The sequence below is a fragment of the Coregonus lavaretus genome (genome assembly GCF_964263955.1).
Source record: "Coregonus lavaretus genome assembly, chromosome: 17".
Taxonomy (NCBI): Eukaryota; Metazoa; Chordata; class Actinopteri; order Salmoniformes; family Salmonidae; genus Coregonus; species Coregonus lavaretus.
Window position 1 is genome coordinate 41,511,441 of NC_140004.1, and position 15,080 is coordinate 41,526,520.

Here is a 15,080-nt window from a genome sequence, read left to right on the forward strand (position 1 = left end):
GGGGGTACAGGTTAGTCGAGGTAATTTGTACATGTAGGTAGGGGTAAAGTGACTATACATAGATAATAAACAGCGAGTAGCAGCAAATCAAATCAAATTCTATTTGTCACATACACTTGTTTAGCAGATGTTATAGCGGGTGTAGCGAAATGCTTGTGCTTCTAGCTCCAACAGTGCAGTAATATCTAACAAGTAATATCTAACAATTTCACAACATATACCCAATACACACAAAACTAGTAAGGAATAGAATTTAAGAAAATATACAAGCAATGACAAGCAATGACAGAGCGGCATGGACTAAGATACAGTAGAATATTATAGAATAGAATGCAGTATATATATATATACAGTGGGGGAAAAAAGTATTTAGTCAGCCACCAATTGTGCAAGTTCTCCCACTTAAAAAGATGAGAGAGGCCTGTAATTTTCATCATAGGTACACGTCAACTATGACAGACAAATTGAGAAGAAAATAATCCAGAAAATCACATTGTAGGATTTTTTATGAATTTATTTGAAAACTATGGTGGAAAATAAGTATTTGGTCACCTACAAACAAGCAATATTTCTGGCTCTCACAGACCTGTAACTTCTTCTTTAAGAGGCTCCTCTGTCCTCCACTCGTTACCTGTATTAATGGCACCTGTTTGAACTTGTTATCTGTATAAAAGACACCTGTCCACAACCTCAAACAGTCACACTCCAAACTCCACTATGGCCAAGACCAAAGAGCTGTCAAAGGACACCAGAAACAAAATGGTAGACCTACACCAGGCTGGGAAGACTGAATCTGCAATAGGTAAGCAGCTTGGTTTGAAGAAATCAACTGTGGGAGCAATTATTAGGAAATGGAAGACATACAAGACCACTGATAATCTCCCTCGATCTGGGGCTCCACGCAAGATCTCACCCCGTGGGGTCAAAATGATCACAAGAACGGTGAGCAAAAATCCCAGAACCACACGGGGGGACCTAGTGAATGACCTGCAGAGAGCTGGGACCAAAGTAACAAAGCCTACCATCAGTAACACATTACGCCGCCAGGGACTCAAATCCTGCAGTGCAAGACGTGTCCCCCTGCTTAAGCCAGTACATGTCCAGGCCCGTCTGAAGTTTGCTAGAGTGCATTTGGATGATCCAGAAGAGGATTGGGAGAATGTCATATGGTCAGATGAAACCAAAATATAACTTTTTGGTAAAAACTCTACTCGTCGTGTTTGGAGGACAAAGAATGTTGAGTTGCATCCAAAGAACACCATACCTACTGTGAAGTATGGGGGTGGAAACATCATCCTTTGGGGCTGTTTTTCTGCAAAGGGACCAGGACGACTGATCCGTGTTAAGGAAAGAATGAATGGGGCCATGTATCGTGAGATTTTGAGTGAAAACCTCCTTCCATCAGCAAGGGCATTGAAGATGAAACGTGGCTGGGTCTTTCAGCATGACAATGATCCCAAACACACCGCCCGGGCAACGAAGGAGTGTCTTCGTAAGAAGCATTTCAAGGTCCTGGAGTGGCCTAGCCAGTCTCCAGATCTCAACCCCATAGAAAATCTTTGGAGGGAGTTGAAAGTCCGTGTTGCCCAGCGACAGCCCCAAAACATCACTGCTCTAGAGTAGATCTGCATGGAGGAATGGGCCAAAATACCAGCAACAGTGTGTGAAAACCTTGTGAAGACCTACAGAAAACGTTTGACCTGTGTCATTGCCAACAAAAGGTATATAACAAAGTATTGAGAAACTTTTGTTATTGACCAAATACTTATTTTCCACCATAATTTGCAAATACATTCATTAAAAATCCTACAATGTGATTTTCTTGAAAAAAAATTCTCATTTTGTCTGTCATAGTTGACGTGTACCTATGATGAAAATTACAGGCCTCTCTCATCTTTTTAAGTGGGAGAACTTGTACAATTGGTGGCTGACTAAATACTTTTTTCCCCCACTGTATATATGAGATGAGTAGTGCAAGATATGTAAACATTATTAAAGTGACTGTAAACATTATTAAAGTGACTAGTGTTCCATTTCTTAAAGTGGTCAGTGATTTCAATAGGCAGCAGCAGCCTCTAATGTGCTAGTGATGGCTATTTAACATTCTGATGGCCTTGAAATAGAAGCTGTTTTTCCTTCTCTCGGTCTCAGCTTTGATGCACCTGTACTGACCTCGCCTTCTGGATGATAGCGGGGTGGACAGGCAGTGGCTCGGGTGGTTGATGTCCTTGATTATCTTTTTGGCCTTCCTGTGACATCGGGGGCGGGTAGTTTGCCCCCGATAATGCGTTCGGCAGACCGCACCACCCTCTAGAGAGCCCTGCGGTTGCGGGCGGTGCAGTTGCCGTACCAGGTGGTGATAGAGCCCGACAGGATGCTCTCAATTGTGCATCTGTAAAAGTTTGTGAGGGTTTTAGGTGCCAAGCCGAATTTCTTCAGAGTAAAAACAAAGGGGGTGGGGGTCAATGCAAATAGTCCAGGTGGCCATTTGATTAATTGTTCAGCAGTCTTATGGCTTAGGGGTAGAAGCTGTTAAGTAGCCTTTTGGACCTAGACTTGGCGCTCCGGTACCGTTTTGCCGTGCGGTAGCAGAGAGAACAGTCTATGACTAGGGTGACTGGAGTCTAACAATTGTTTGGGCCTTCCTCTGACACCGCCTAGTATGTAGGTCCTGGATGGCAGGAACCTTGTCCCCAGTGATGTACTGGGCCGTACGCACTACCCTCTGTAGCACCTTACGGTCGGATGCGGAGCAGTTGCCATACCAGGCGGTGATGCAACCGGTCAGGATGCTCTCGATGGTGCAGCTGTAGAACTTTTTGAGGATCTGAGGACCCCATGACAAATCTTTTCAGTCTCCTGAGGGGCAAAAGGTGTTGTCGTGCTCTCTGCACGACTGTCTTGGTGTGATTGGACCATGATAGTTTGTTGGTGATGTGGACACCAAGGAACGTATTGAGCGAGTCACTCGTACTTCCTGCTTTCGTTTTTTGCATGGTCAGATTTTTCAAATGGAGGGCGAGGGAAAGTTTTTCTGCGTGAGAAGTAAAGGTGGTCTAGTTTTTTTCCCTCTGGTTGCACATGCTGGTAGAAATGAGGTAAAACGGATTGTTGGTGATGTGGACACCAAGGAACGTATTGAGCGAGTCACTCGTACTTCCTGCTTTTGTTTTTTGCATGGTCAGATTTTTCAAATAGAGGACGAGGGAAAGTTTTTCTGCGTGAGAAGTAAAGGTGGTCTAGTTTTTTTCCCTCTGGTTGCACATGCTGGTAGAAATGAGGTAAAACGGATTTAAGTTTGCCTGCATTAAAGTCCCCGGCCACTAGGAGCGCCGCTTCTGGATGAGCATTTTCTTGTTTGCTTATGGCCTTATACAGCTCGTTAAGTGCGGTCTGTAGACCACACTATCTTGGTAGATAGTGTGGTCTACAGCTTATCATGAGATACTCTACCTTAGGCGAGCAATACTTTGAGACCTCTTTAATATTAGACATCACACACCAGCTGTTATTGACAAATAGACACACACCACCACCCCTCGTCTTACCAGACGTAGCTATTCTGTCCTGCCGATGCACGGTTAACCCAGCCAACTGTATATAATCTGTGTCGTCATTCAGCCAAGACTCGGTGAAACATAAGATATTACAGTTTTGAATGTCCCGTTGGTAGGATAGTCTCAAACAGAGCTCATCCAGTTTATTTTCCAGTGATTGCACGTTGGCCAATAAAACGGATGGTAGAGGCGGGTTACCCACTCACCAACAAATTCTCACAAGGCACCCCGATCTCCGCCCCCTGTATTTCCGCCTTTTCTTCACGTGAAAGATGGGGATTTGGGCCTGGTCTCGGAGAAGCAGTATATCCTTTGCGTCGGACCCATTAAAGAAAAAACGTTGTCTAGTTCGAGGTGAGTAATCGCTGTTCTGATACCCAGAAGCTCTTTTCGGTCATAAGAGACAGTAGCAGACAACATTATGTACAAAATAAGTTACAAACAATGCGAAAACACACACAAAATAGCAGTTGGTTAGGAGCCCGTAAAACGGCAGCCATCCCCTCGGGCGCAATTCTTTCTTTCAATAATAAGAGTTTAACATGATTTTTGAATGACTACCTTATCTCTGTACCCCACACACACACAATTATCTGTAAGGTCCCTCAGTTGACCAGTGAATTTCAAACACATATTCAACCAAAGACCAGGGAGGTTTTCCAATGTCTTGCAAAGGGCACCTATTGGTAGATTTGTAAAAAATAAATAAAGCAGACACAGAATATCCCTTTGAGCATGGTGACGTTATTAATTACACTGCGGATGGTGTATCAATACACCTAGTCACTACAAATATACAGGTGTCTTTCCTAACTCTGTTGCTGTAGAGGAAGGAAACTGCTCAGGGTATTCACCATGAGGCCCAATTGTGACTTTAAAACAGTTAGAGTTTAATGGATGTTACTCCACAATAATAACCTAAATGACAGAGTGAAAAAAAGGAAGCCTGTACAGAAGAAAATATTCCTAAACATGCATCCTGTTTGCAATAAGGCACTAAAGTAATACTGCAAAAAAAATTGGCAAAGCAATTTACTTTTTGTCCTGAATACAAATTGTCATGTTTGGGGAAAATCCAACACAACATATTACTGAGTAACACTCAATATTTTCAAGCAAAGTGGTGGCTGCATCATATTATGGGTATGCTTGTAATCGTTAAGGACTGGGGAGTTTTTCAGGATAAAAAAGAAACGGAATGGAGCTATGGACAGGCAAAATCCTAGAGGAAAACCTGGTTCAGTCTGCTTTCCACCAGACACTGGGAGTTGAATTCACCTTTCAGCAGGACAATATCCTAAAACACAAGGCCAAATCTACATTGGAGTTGCTTACCAAGAAGACAGTGAATGTTCCTGAGTGGCCGAGTTACAGTTTTGACTTAAATCTGCTTGAAAATCTATGGCAAGACCTGAAAATGGTGTTCTAGCAATGATCAACAACCAATTTGACAGAGCTTGAAGAATTTTGAAAACAAAAAAATGGGCAAATGTTGCATAATCCAGGTGTGGAAAGCTCTTAGAGACCTACCCAGAAAGACTCAAAAGGTAATTCTAACATGTATTGACTTATCTAATCAACATACTGTATATTAGTGTTATATTTTACAAATGAAAATGTGTCTTCCACAGAGTATTTTGTGTAGATTGTTGACAAAAAATGCCAAATCCATTTTAATCCCACTTTGTAACACAACAAAAAAAAAGTAAAGGGCTGTGAATACTTTTTGAAGGCACTGTATACAGTGCCTTCAGAAAGTATTCAGACCCCTTGACTTTTTCCACATTTTGTTACGTTACAGCCTTATTCTAAAATGGATTAAAACATGTTTTTCCTCTCATCAATATACACACAATACCCCATAATGACAAACCAAAAATAAATGTATAATTGTTTGCAAATGTATAAAAAATAAAGAACAGTAATATCACATTTACATAAGTATTCAGACCCTTTACTCAGTATTTTGTAGAAACACCTTTGGCAGTGATTACAGCCTTGAGTCTTAAGGTATGATGCTACAAGCTTGGCACACCTGTATTTGGGGTTTCTCCCATTCTTCTCTGCAGATCCTCTCAAGCCCTGTCAGGTTGGATGGGGAGCGTCGCTGCACAGCTATTTTCAGGTCTCTCCAGAGATGTTCGATCGGGTTCAAGTCTGAGCTCTGGCTGGGCCACTCAAGGACATTCAGAGACTTGTCCCGAAGCCGCTCCTGCATTGTCTTGGCTGTGTGCTTAGGGTCGTCGGCCTGTTGAAAGGTGAACCTTCGCCCCAGTCTGAGATCCTGAGCGCTCTAGAGCAGGTTTTCATCAAGGATCGCTCTGTACTTTTCTCCGTTCAGCTTTCCCTCGATCCTGACTAGTGTCCCAGTCCCTGCCGCTGAAAAACATCCCCACAGCATGATGCTGCCACCACCATGCTTCACCGTAGAGATGGTGCCATGTTTCCTCCAGACGTCACGCTTGGCATTCAGGCCAAAGAGTTCAATCTTGGTTTCATCAGACCAGATAATTTTTTCTCATGGTCTGAGTCCTTTAGGTGCCTTTTGGCAAACTCCAAGCGGGCTGTCATGTGCCTTTTACTGAGGAGAGGCTTCCGCCTGGCCACTCTACCATAAAGGCCTGATTGGTGGAGTGCTGCAGAGATGATTGTCCTTCTGGAAGGTTCTACCATCTCCACAGAGGAACTCGGGAGCTCTGTCAGAGTGACCATCAGGTTCTTGGTCACCTCCCTGACCAAGGCCCTTCTCCCCCGATTGCTCAGTTTGGCCGGGCAGCCAGCTCTTGGAAGAGTCTTGGTGGTTCCAAACTTCTTCCATTGAAGAATGATGGAGGCCACTGTGTTCTTGGGGACCTTCAATGCTGCAGACATTTTTTAGTACCCTTCCCCAGATCTGTGCCGACACAATCCTGTCTCGGAGGTCTACGGACAATTCCTTCGACCTCATGGCTTGGTTTTTGCTCTGACATGCACTGTCAACTGTGGGACCTTATATAGACAGGTGTGTGCATTTCCAAATCATAACCAATCAATTGAATTTACCACAGGTGGACTCCAATCAAGTTGCAGAAACATCAAGGATGATCAATGGAAACAGGATGCACCTAAGCTCAATTTTGAGTCTCATAGCAAATGGTCTGAATACTTACGTAAATAAGGTATCTTTTTAGTTTTTAGTTTTTGACATAAAAAAAATCCTATATCGACATAACCTGAAAGGCCGCTCAGCAAGGAAGAAGCCACTGCTCTAAAACCGCCATAAAAAAGCCAGACTACAGTTTGCAACTGCACATGGGGACAAAGTTCGTACTTTTTGGAGAAATGTCCTCTGGTCTGATAAAACAAATATAGAACTGTTTGGCCATAATGACCATCGTTATGTTTGGAGGAAAAAGGGGGAAGGCTTGCAAGCCGAAGAACACCATCCCAACTGTGAAGCACGGGGGTGGCAGCATCATGCTGTGGGGGTGCTTTGCTGCAGGAGGGACTGGTGCACTTCACAAAATAGATGGCATCATGAGGAAGGAAAATTATTTGGATATATTGAAGCAACATCTCAAGACATAAGTCAGGAAGTTAAAGCTTGGTCGCAAATGTGTCTTCCAAATGGACAATGACCCCAAGCATACTTCCAAAGTTGTGGCAAAATGGCTTAAGGACAACAAAGTCAAGGTATTGGAGTGGCCATCACAAAGCCCTGACCTCAATCCTATAGAAAATGTGTGGACAGAACTGAAAAAGCGTGGGCGAGCAAGGAGGCCTACAAACCTGACTCAGTTACACCAGCTCTGTCAGGAGGAATGGGCCAAAAGTCACCCAAACTTATTGTGGGAAGCTTGTGGAAGGCTACCCAAAATGTTTGACCCATGTTAAACAATTTAAAGGCAATGCTACCAAATACTAATTGAGTGTATGTAAACTTCTGACCCACTGGGAATGTGATGAAATAAATAGAAGCTTAAATAAATCATTCTCTCTACAATTATTCTGACATTTTACATTCTTAAAATAAAGTGGTGATCCTAACTGACCTAAGACAGGGAATTTTTACTAGGACTAAATGTCAGGAATTGTAAAAAACTGAGTTTAAATGTATTTGGCTAAGGTGTATGTAAACTTCCAACTTCAACTGTATCTTTGGTTTCCATGGCGTCAGTGTTTTCGAAGGGTGTTAGGTTTGTTTAGGTTAATATAGTATGATTATATGATTACCTCGGCGAGGTTGGTTCTGTTTGGTGTGTGTCATTATTTGGGTGCGGGTTGGAGTGTACACATTTCACTTCTGTGTATGACCCTTTATACAGCCCTGAGAGCTGTCATTCTTGAGGACGTGGGTTGAAGTTTGGTGTAGGTGGTTGCTGGATGGCTGGCTAGAGACTGAGGGGCTAGATGAGTCTTCTTGATGTGTGTGTGTTCATGTTTGTTGGTGTCATTCTTGAAGACGTGGGTAGTGGGTGACTTGCTGGAGGGACACTGATAGTGCTAGTTTTCTTCTAGGCGCTACAGTGTGTAGCATCTTGGTGTGTGTGTGTGTATGTCTCCCTCTGTCAGTAATACCTTTTTGGTGTGTGCGGAGGACTCTAAGCTGCTGTCATAGTCGTGGTGCATCATGGTCACGTCGGAGCAGCTCTCGTCTAGGACCTCCTGCATGCTGTTGACGCTGCTGCTCTGACTTCCTGTACTGACTGAGGTGCTGGGGATGGAGTGGTTACTGCCCAGGCTGTTCGTCTTACAGCTGGCCTGCTCACAGTCCTGGAGGGGGGGGGGGGGGGAGAGAGAGAGAGAGAGAGAGAGAAATCAGTATACACACACTGTTGGAAACGCACACACACACACACAACCCTCACCCCTTCCCTCCCCTCAACTGTAAATATGGGTTTCCAAATAGCCTCATTAAACTTGGAGTGACCTTGATATAGCAGAAATAATGTCCTGCCATCAAGAGGGCAACATAGTCAAAGTCATGCTAAATAGCCTATTAACCACCATTTGATTCACACAGACAGACAGACCGTATCGATGTCAGTCCTCCAGTCATGTCTGTCTGTCTGTGTGTCTGTCTGTCTGTGTGTCTGTGTGTCTCTGTGTCTGTCTGTGTATGTCTCTGTCTGCGTATGTCTGTGTGTCTCTCTCTGTCTGTGTGGCTCTCTCTGTCAGTGTGGCTCTCTCTGTCTGTGTGGCTCTCTCTGTCTGTGTGGCTCTCTCTGTCTGTGTGGCTCTCTCTGTCTGTGTGGCTCTCTCTGTCTGTGTGGCTCTCTCTGTCTGTGTGGCTCTCTCTGTCTGTGTGGCTCTCTCTGTCTGTGTGGCTCTCTCTGTCTGTGTGGCTCTCTCTGTCTGTGTGGCTCTCTCTGTCTGTGTGGCTCTCTCTGTCTGTGTGGCTCTCTCTGTCTGTGTGGCTCTCTCTGTCTGTGTGGCTCTCTCTGTCTGTGTGGCTCTCTCTGTCTGTGTGGCTCTCTCTGTCTGTGTGGCTCTCTCTGTCTGTGTGTCTCTCGCTGTCTGTGTGTCTCTCGCTGTCTGTGTGTCTCTCGCTGTCTGTGTGTCTCTCGCTGTCTGTGTGTCTCTCGCTGTCTGTGTGTCTCTCGCTGTCTGTGTGTCTCTCGCTGTCTGTGTGTCTCTCGCTGTCTGTCTCTCTGTGTGTTTCTGTGTCTGTCAGTGTCTGTCAGTGTCAGTCTGTGTCAGTCTGTGTGTGTCAGTCTGTGTGTGTCAGTCTGTCAGTCTGTGTGTGTCAGTCTGTGTGTGTCAGTCTGTGTGTGTCAGTCTGTGTGTGTCAGTCTGTCAGTCTGTGTGTGTCAGTCTGTCAGTCTGTGTGTGTCAGTCTGTCAGTCTGTGTGTGTCAGTCTGTGTGTGTCAGTCTGTGCCTGTCTCTGTGTCTCTGTGTCTCTGTGGGTCGGTGTCTCTCTGTGGGTCGGTGTCTCTCTGTCGGTCGGTGTCTCTCTGTCGGTCGGTGTCTCTCTGTCGGTCGGTGTCTCTCTGTCGGTCGGTGTCTGTCTGTCTGTCTGTCGGTCGGTGTCTGTCTGTCTGTCTGTCTGTCTGTCGGTCGGTCGGTGTCTGTCTGTCTGTCGGTCGGTGTCTGTCTGTCTGTCGGTGTCTGTCTGTCTGTCGGTCGGTGTCTGTCTGTCTGTCGGTCGGTGTCTGTCTGTCTGTCGGTCGGTGTCTGTCTGTCGGTCGGTGTCTGTCTGTCTGTCGGTCGGTGTCTGTCTGTCGGTCGGTGTCTGTCTGTCGGTCGGTGTCTGTCTGTCGGTGTCTGTCTGTCTGTCGGTGTCTGTCTGTCTGTCGGTCGGTGTCTGTCTGTCTGTCTGTCGGTCGGTGTATGTCTGTCTGTCGGTCGGTGTCTGTCTGTCGGTCGGTGTCTGTCTGTCTGTCGGTCGGTGTCTGTCTGTCTGTCGGTCGGTGTCTGTCTGTCTGTCGGTCGGTGTCTGTCTGTCGGTCGGTGTCTGTCTGTCGGTCGGTGTCTGTCTGTCGGTGTCTGTCTGTCTGTCTGTCGGTGTCTGTCTGTCGGTCGGTGTCTGTCTGTCGGTCGGTGTCTGTCGGTGTCTGTCTGTCTGTCTGTCGGTGTCTGTCTGTCGGTCGGTGTCTGTCTGTCGGTCGGTGTCTGTCTGTCTGTCGGTGTCTGTCTGTCTGTCGGTGTCTGTCTGTCTGTCTGTCTGTGTCTGTCTGTCTGTCTGTCTGTCTGTCTGTCTGTCTGTCTGTCTGTCTGTCTGTCTGTCTGTCGGAGTCTGTGTCTGTCTGTCGGAGTCTGTGTCTGTCTGTCTGTCGGTGTCTGTCGGTGTCTGTCTGTCTGTCGGTGTCTGTCTGTCTGTCGGTGTCTGTCTGTCTGTCGGTGTCTGTCGGTGTCTGTCGGTGTCTGTCTGTCTGTCTGTCGGTCTGTGGGTGTCTGTCTGTCGGTCTGTGGGTGTCTGTCTGTCGGTCTGTGGGTGTCTGTCTGTCGGTCTGTGGGTGTCTGTCTGTCGGTCTGTGGGTGTCTGTCTGTCGGTCTGTGGGTGTCTGTCTGTCTGTCTGTGGGTGGGTGTCTGTCTGTCTGTGGGTGTCTGTCGGTCTGTGGGTGTCTGTCGGTCTGTGGGTGTCTGTCGGTCTGTGGGTGTCTGTCGGTCTGTGGGTGTCTGTCGGTCTGTGGGTGTCTGTCGGTCTGTGGGTGTCTGTCGGTCTGTGGGTGTCTGTCGGTCTGTGTCTGTCGGTCTGTGTCTGTCGGTCCTAACAGAATCAGCATGCTTGAGTGTGCCATACAAAACAGAGCTTGTGGCACAAACACAAACCCAGCACAGGGAAATCAAAAACAGAATGTCTGGAAATGTGTTTATTTATATAATGTCCATAAAGAGCTTAATAAGCATGGGCAAAAAAAAATGGGTGGAGAACTGAGACGCAGGGCTAGATGACAGGGTCTCACGACTCTGTATCAGTGTTCCTTTGCCCTAGTTCAAGTCAGGTGAACAGGAGGACATGTGTCTTCTCCAGGTCAACCTTTGTTGACCTCTGGGACACCCATTCCATTTGTGCCAGACCAAAACAGGAGTTCAGTTGACTCCAGAGGGTTATCCACCCGGACACACAATGGCATGGTTTCTTATTCTATTCATGTAATCAATTGTGTACACATCCTACTGACATGTTTCATAGTAAAGTAAGAATAGTAGTGGTTATAGTGGATGTACTTCCTCCTCCTCCTCCTGTCTCTGTCCTTCCTCTATCCTCTCCTCCTCCTGGCTCCCCCCTCCCATCCTCTCCTCCTCCTGGCTCCCCCCCTCCCATCCTCTCCTCCTCCTGGCTCCCCACTCCCATCCTCACCTCCTCCTGGCTCCCCCTCCCATCCTCTCCTCCTCCTGGCTCCCCACTCCCATCCTCACCTCCTCCTGGCTCCCCCCTTCCATCCTCACCTCCTCCTGGCTCCCCCCTCCCATCCTCTCCTCCTCCTGGCTCCCCCCTTCCATCCTCACCTCCTCCTGGCTCCCCCCTTCCATCCTCACCTCCTCCTGGCTCCCCCCTCCCATCCTCTCCTCCTCCTGGCTCCCCCCTTCCATCCTCACCTCCTCCTCCTCCAGGCTCTCCCCCATGTGTTTTTCCTGATAGAGGATCTTCTTCATCTTACGGTACTGCAGGTTGTCCAGCTCCCTCACCGCGTCCTTGGTCCTCTGGATCAGATCCATAAGGACCCGCGGGGGGCGCTCCCGACGTACAAAGTCATGCTGGGGAGAAAAGAGAGGTTACAGGTTAGAGCAGCGGTTCCCAAACTAGGGGTCACCTGATATGAAAATGGGGTCGCGGGAGAATTTCCAAAACCCTGAAGACATTCTTTTTTATAATAATATCAAAACATATAAAGTATATATATTATAATATTGTCTTTGTATCTCATAATCATTTTAATGTGGTTAACCTTAAATTTAAATGAAAATGATTTAAATCTAAAAGATCAAATTCAACCAGAGAGCGCGCTTAGATCATGGGAAAAGGCGGTACTTGACCGTTGCACTTGAATTATTCCCACGTGAATGGCTAGGCCTGCTACGCTATGAAACCACACACTATTGCAGAGACTTTGATATTAGCAGCCACAATTGATATGGTGAAAACAATGTGGGGAGGCAGAGGCACAGAAACTCATATCTATATCATGAGTTGAAATAAAAGATCCCCGAAATTTTCCACATGCACAAAAAGCTTCTTTCTCTCAAGTTTGTACACAAATTTGCTTACATCCTTGTTTGTGAGCATTTCTCATTTGCCAAGATAATCCATCCACCTGACAGGTTTGGCATATCAAGAAGCTGCTTAAACAGCATGATCATTATACAGGTGCACAAAGTGCAGTTTTGTAACACAACACAATGCCACAGAGATGTCTCAACATTTTGAGGGAACGTGCAATTGGCATGCTGACTATAAGAATGTCCACCAGAGCTGTTGCCAGAAAATGTAATGTTCATTTCTCTACCATAAGCCGCCTCCGACGTCGTTTTAGAGAATTTGGCAGTGCGTCCAACCGGCCTCACAACTGCAGACCACGTGTAACCACGCCAGCCCAGGACCTCCACATCCGGCTTCTTCACCTGCGGGATCATCTGAGACCAGCCACCCGGATAGCTGATGACACTGTGGGTTTGCACAACCGAATAATTTCTGCACAAACTATCAGAAACCATCTCAAGGAAGCTCATCTGCATGCTCGTCGTCCTCACCGGGGTATTGACCTGACTTCAGTGGGCAACGCTCTATTTCACACCGATGCTTGGAGGTTTAGAGGGAGAGTGTTGGAAAGATTTTTCACATTGAGAGAAGAACTGTTGACCCACCCCTGTCTCAGTCTCCAGTATCTATGCTGCAATAGTCTATGTGCCGAGGGGCTAGGGTCAGTCTGTTATATCTGGTGTAATTCTCCTGTCTTATCTGGTGTCCTGTGTGAATTGAAGTATGCTCCCTCTAATTCTCTCCCTCTCTCCCTCCCCTCCCGGAGGACCTGAGCCCTAGGACCATGCCTCCGGACTACCTGGCCTGATGACTCTTGGCTGTCCACAGTCCACCTGGTCGTGCTGCTGCTCCAGTTTAAAACTGTTCTGCCTGCGGCTAGGGAACCCTGACCTGTTCACCGGACGTGCTACCTTGTCCCGGACCTGCTGTTTTCGATCCGCTCTCTCTCTACCGCACCTGCTGTCTCGACCTCTGAATGCTCGACTATGAAAAGCCAACTGACATTTACTCCTGAGGTACTGACCTGTTGCACCCTCTACAACCACTGATTATCATTTGACCCTGCTGGACATCTATGAACGTTTGAACATCTTGAAGAACCATCTGGCCTTAAATGGCCACTCTTATAATCTTCACCCAGCACAGCCAGAAGAGGACTGGCCACCCCTCAGAGCCTGGTTCCTCTCTAGGTTTCTTCCTAGGTTCCTGCCTTTCTAGGGAGTTTTTCCTAGCCACCGTGCTTCTACATCTGCATTGCTTGCTGTTTGGGGTTTTAGGCTGGATTTCTGTATAGCACTTTGTGACATCTGCTGATGAAAAAAGGCTTTATAAATACATTTGATTGATTGATTGACTGTGTAATGAAAATAAAATGTGTCTCCTTGCCTATGTAACAGACATATTTGGTAAACTAACGAACTGAACGCAAGCATGCAGGGGAAATACAAAACATTCTACAGATGAGTGACCGAATCAGTGGATTCAGAGGAAATAATTATTATTGGAGAGAGAGTCTTTCAAAAGAGATCCATGCCCCCTTCCCTCTGCTGTGCATGTTTCTAACAGAAAACAGCATCAGTAAGTGTCCCACACGAGTGATGACTGATCACCTCCAACGCTTGGAAGAGCACTTTGGGACCTACTTCCCAATCCGTTTGACTGTGATCCTGGCTCAGTTGACATGCCGGTAAGTGAAATCGAACAGCTGATCGAGCGGTTATGTGACTGAATACATTCACGGCACACTACGGAGGAGTTTTAGTTCATGACTCAAAGGGAATACCCTATCGGGAATACCATGCCGTGTTCAAAACAACTGTGAACTGTGAACTCTGAAGTCTCAGAATTCCGACGTCAGTGCGTTCAAGACAACGGGGAACTCTAGAGAAAAAAAAAACAGCTCTGACTGGGAAAAATAGTTTTGAACGGTCATCCAACTCGGAATTCCAACTCAGGAACTTGGGCCTCTTTCTAGAGCTCCAACTTTCCAACCTTAAGATCACTGACGTCATGATTTCACCTCATATCTTTCAAAGTTCCCAGTTGTCTTGAAAGCACCATAAAACTCATGGTACCCTTCGCCAGCTCATATCTGTGTGAAGCTGGATTCAGTGCTCTCGTCTGCATTAAAACCAAATATCGATCCAGGTTGGATGTGACAGCAGAGATGAGGTGCGCACTGTCGACCACGCCCCCCCCCCCGACTTTGAGAATCTCCAACGCGACACGCGACATTAGCGGTGGTGAGATAAGATACATGATGTCAGACTAATTTGCAATTGACTGTCATAGCCCCACATTAAAAGTATGTGATGGTGAGTTAAGACAATCAGAAATAGCCCCAAATAAAAAAGTAAACATTGGCTGTTAAATACATACTTTTTTTTTCACATGGTTGGGGTCGCGAGAAATTTCAGATATCAATAACTCCATGATATATATAAATACATGTGATTATCTGAAAGAATATCTATTTGAAAAATCTCTATTGTCCATTTGTCACTAGAGGGCGCCTGTGGGTTATTCAACCTAGATAGAGTTCCCATCTAGATCGAGTTCCTATCTAGGTTTACCAGGAATCCATCCTATAGACTAGAGGACATGTGGGAAGCGGTAGCCCCGCCCCCAGTTAGTCATTCTCACTCAGATATCATATTGACATGGCATAACTCATTACAAAACGGGTAGAATGCAGGAAGTTACCTTTAAAAACGGCACATTTATTCTCTCTGCCCCATTGCAAAATGAGCAGAATTGCAGGAAATGAACTTTAAAAGTTAAATAGTTCTCTCCACCGTCAAGAGGCGGACAACTAAAATGTTTTGCTGCGAGGTAGGG

The 15,080-nt window shown here is 46.2% G+C and overlaps 1 protein-coding gene across 4 annotated transcripts in view; it reads right to left on the bottom strand.

Annotated features, from left to right (window-relative positions):
• The window catches only part of taok3a (TAO kinase 3a), a 131,987-nt gene that overhangs the window by 23,584 nt on the left and 93,323 nt on the right, over window positions 1-15,080 (bottom strand). For all 4 annotated transcript variants that reach the window (XM_084181336.1, XM_084181338.1, XM_084181337.1 and 1 more), the window contains 2 exons: window positions 11,582-11,740; window positions 8,115-8,309 (listed from right to left, as the gene is read on the bottom strand). In XM_084181336.1, the coding sequence (XP_084037462.1) occupies window positions 8,115-8,309; window positions 11,582-11,740 (354 nt within the window). The remainder of the gene's footprint in view (window positions 1-8,114; window positions 8,310-11,581; window positions 11,741-15,080) is intronic.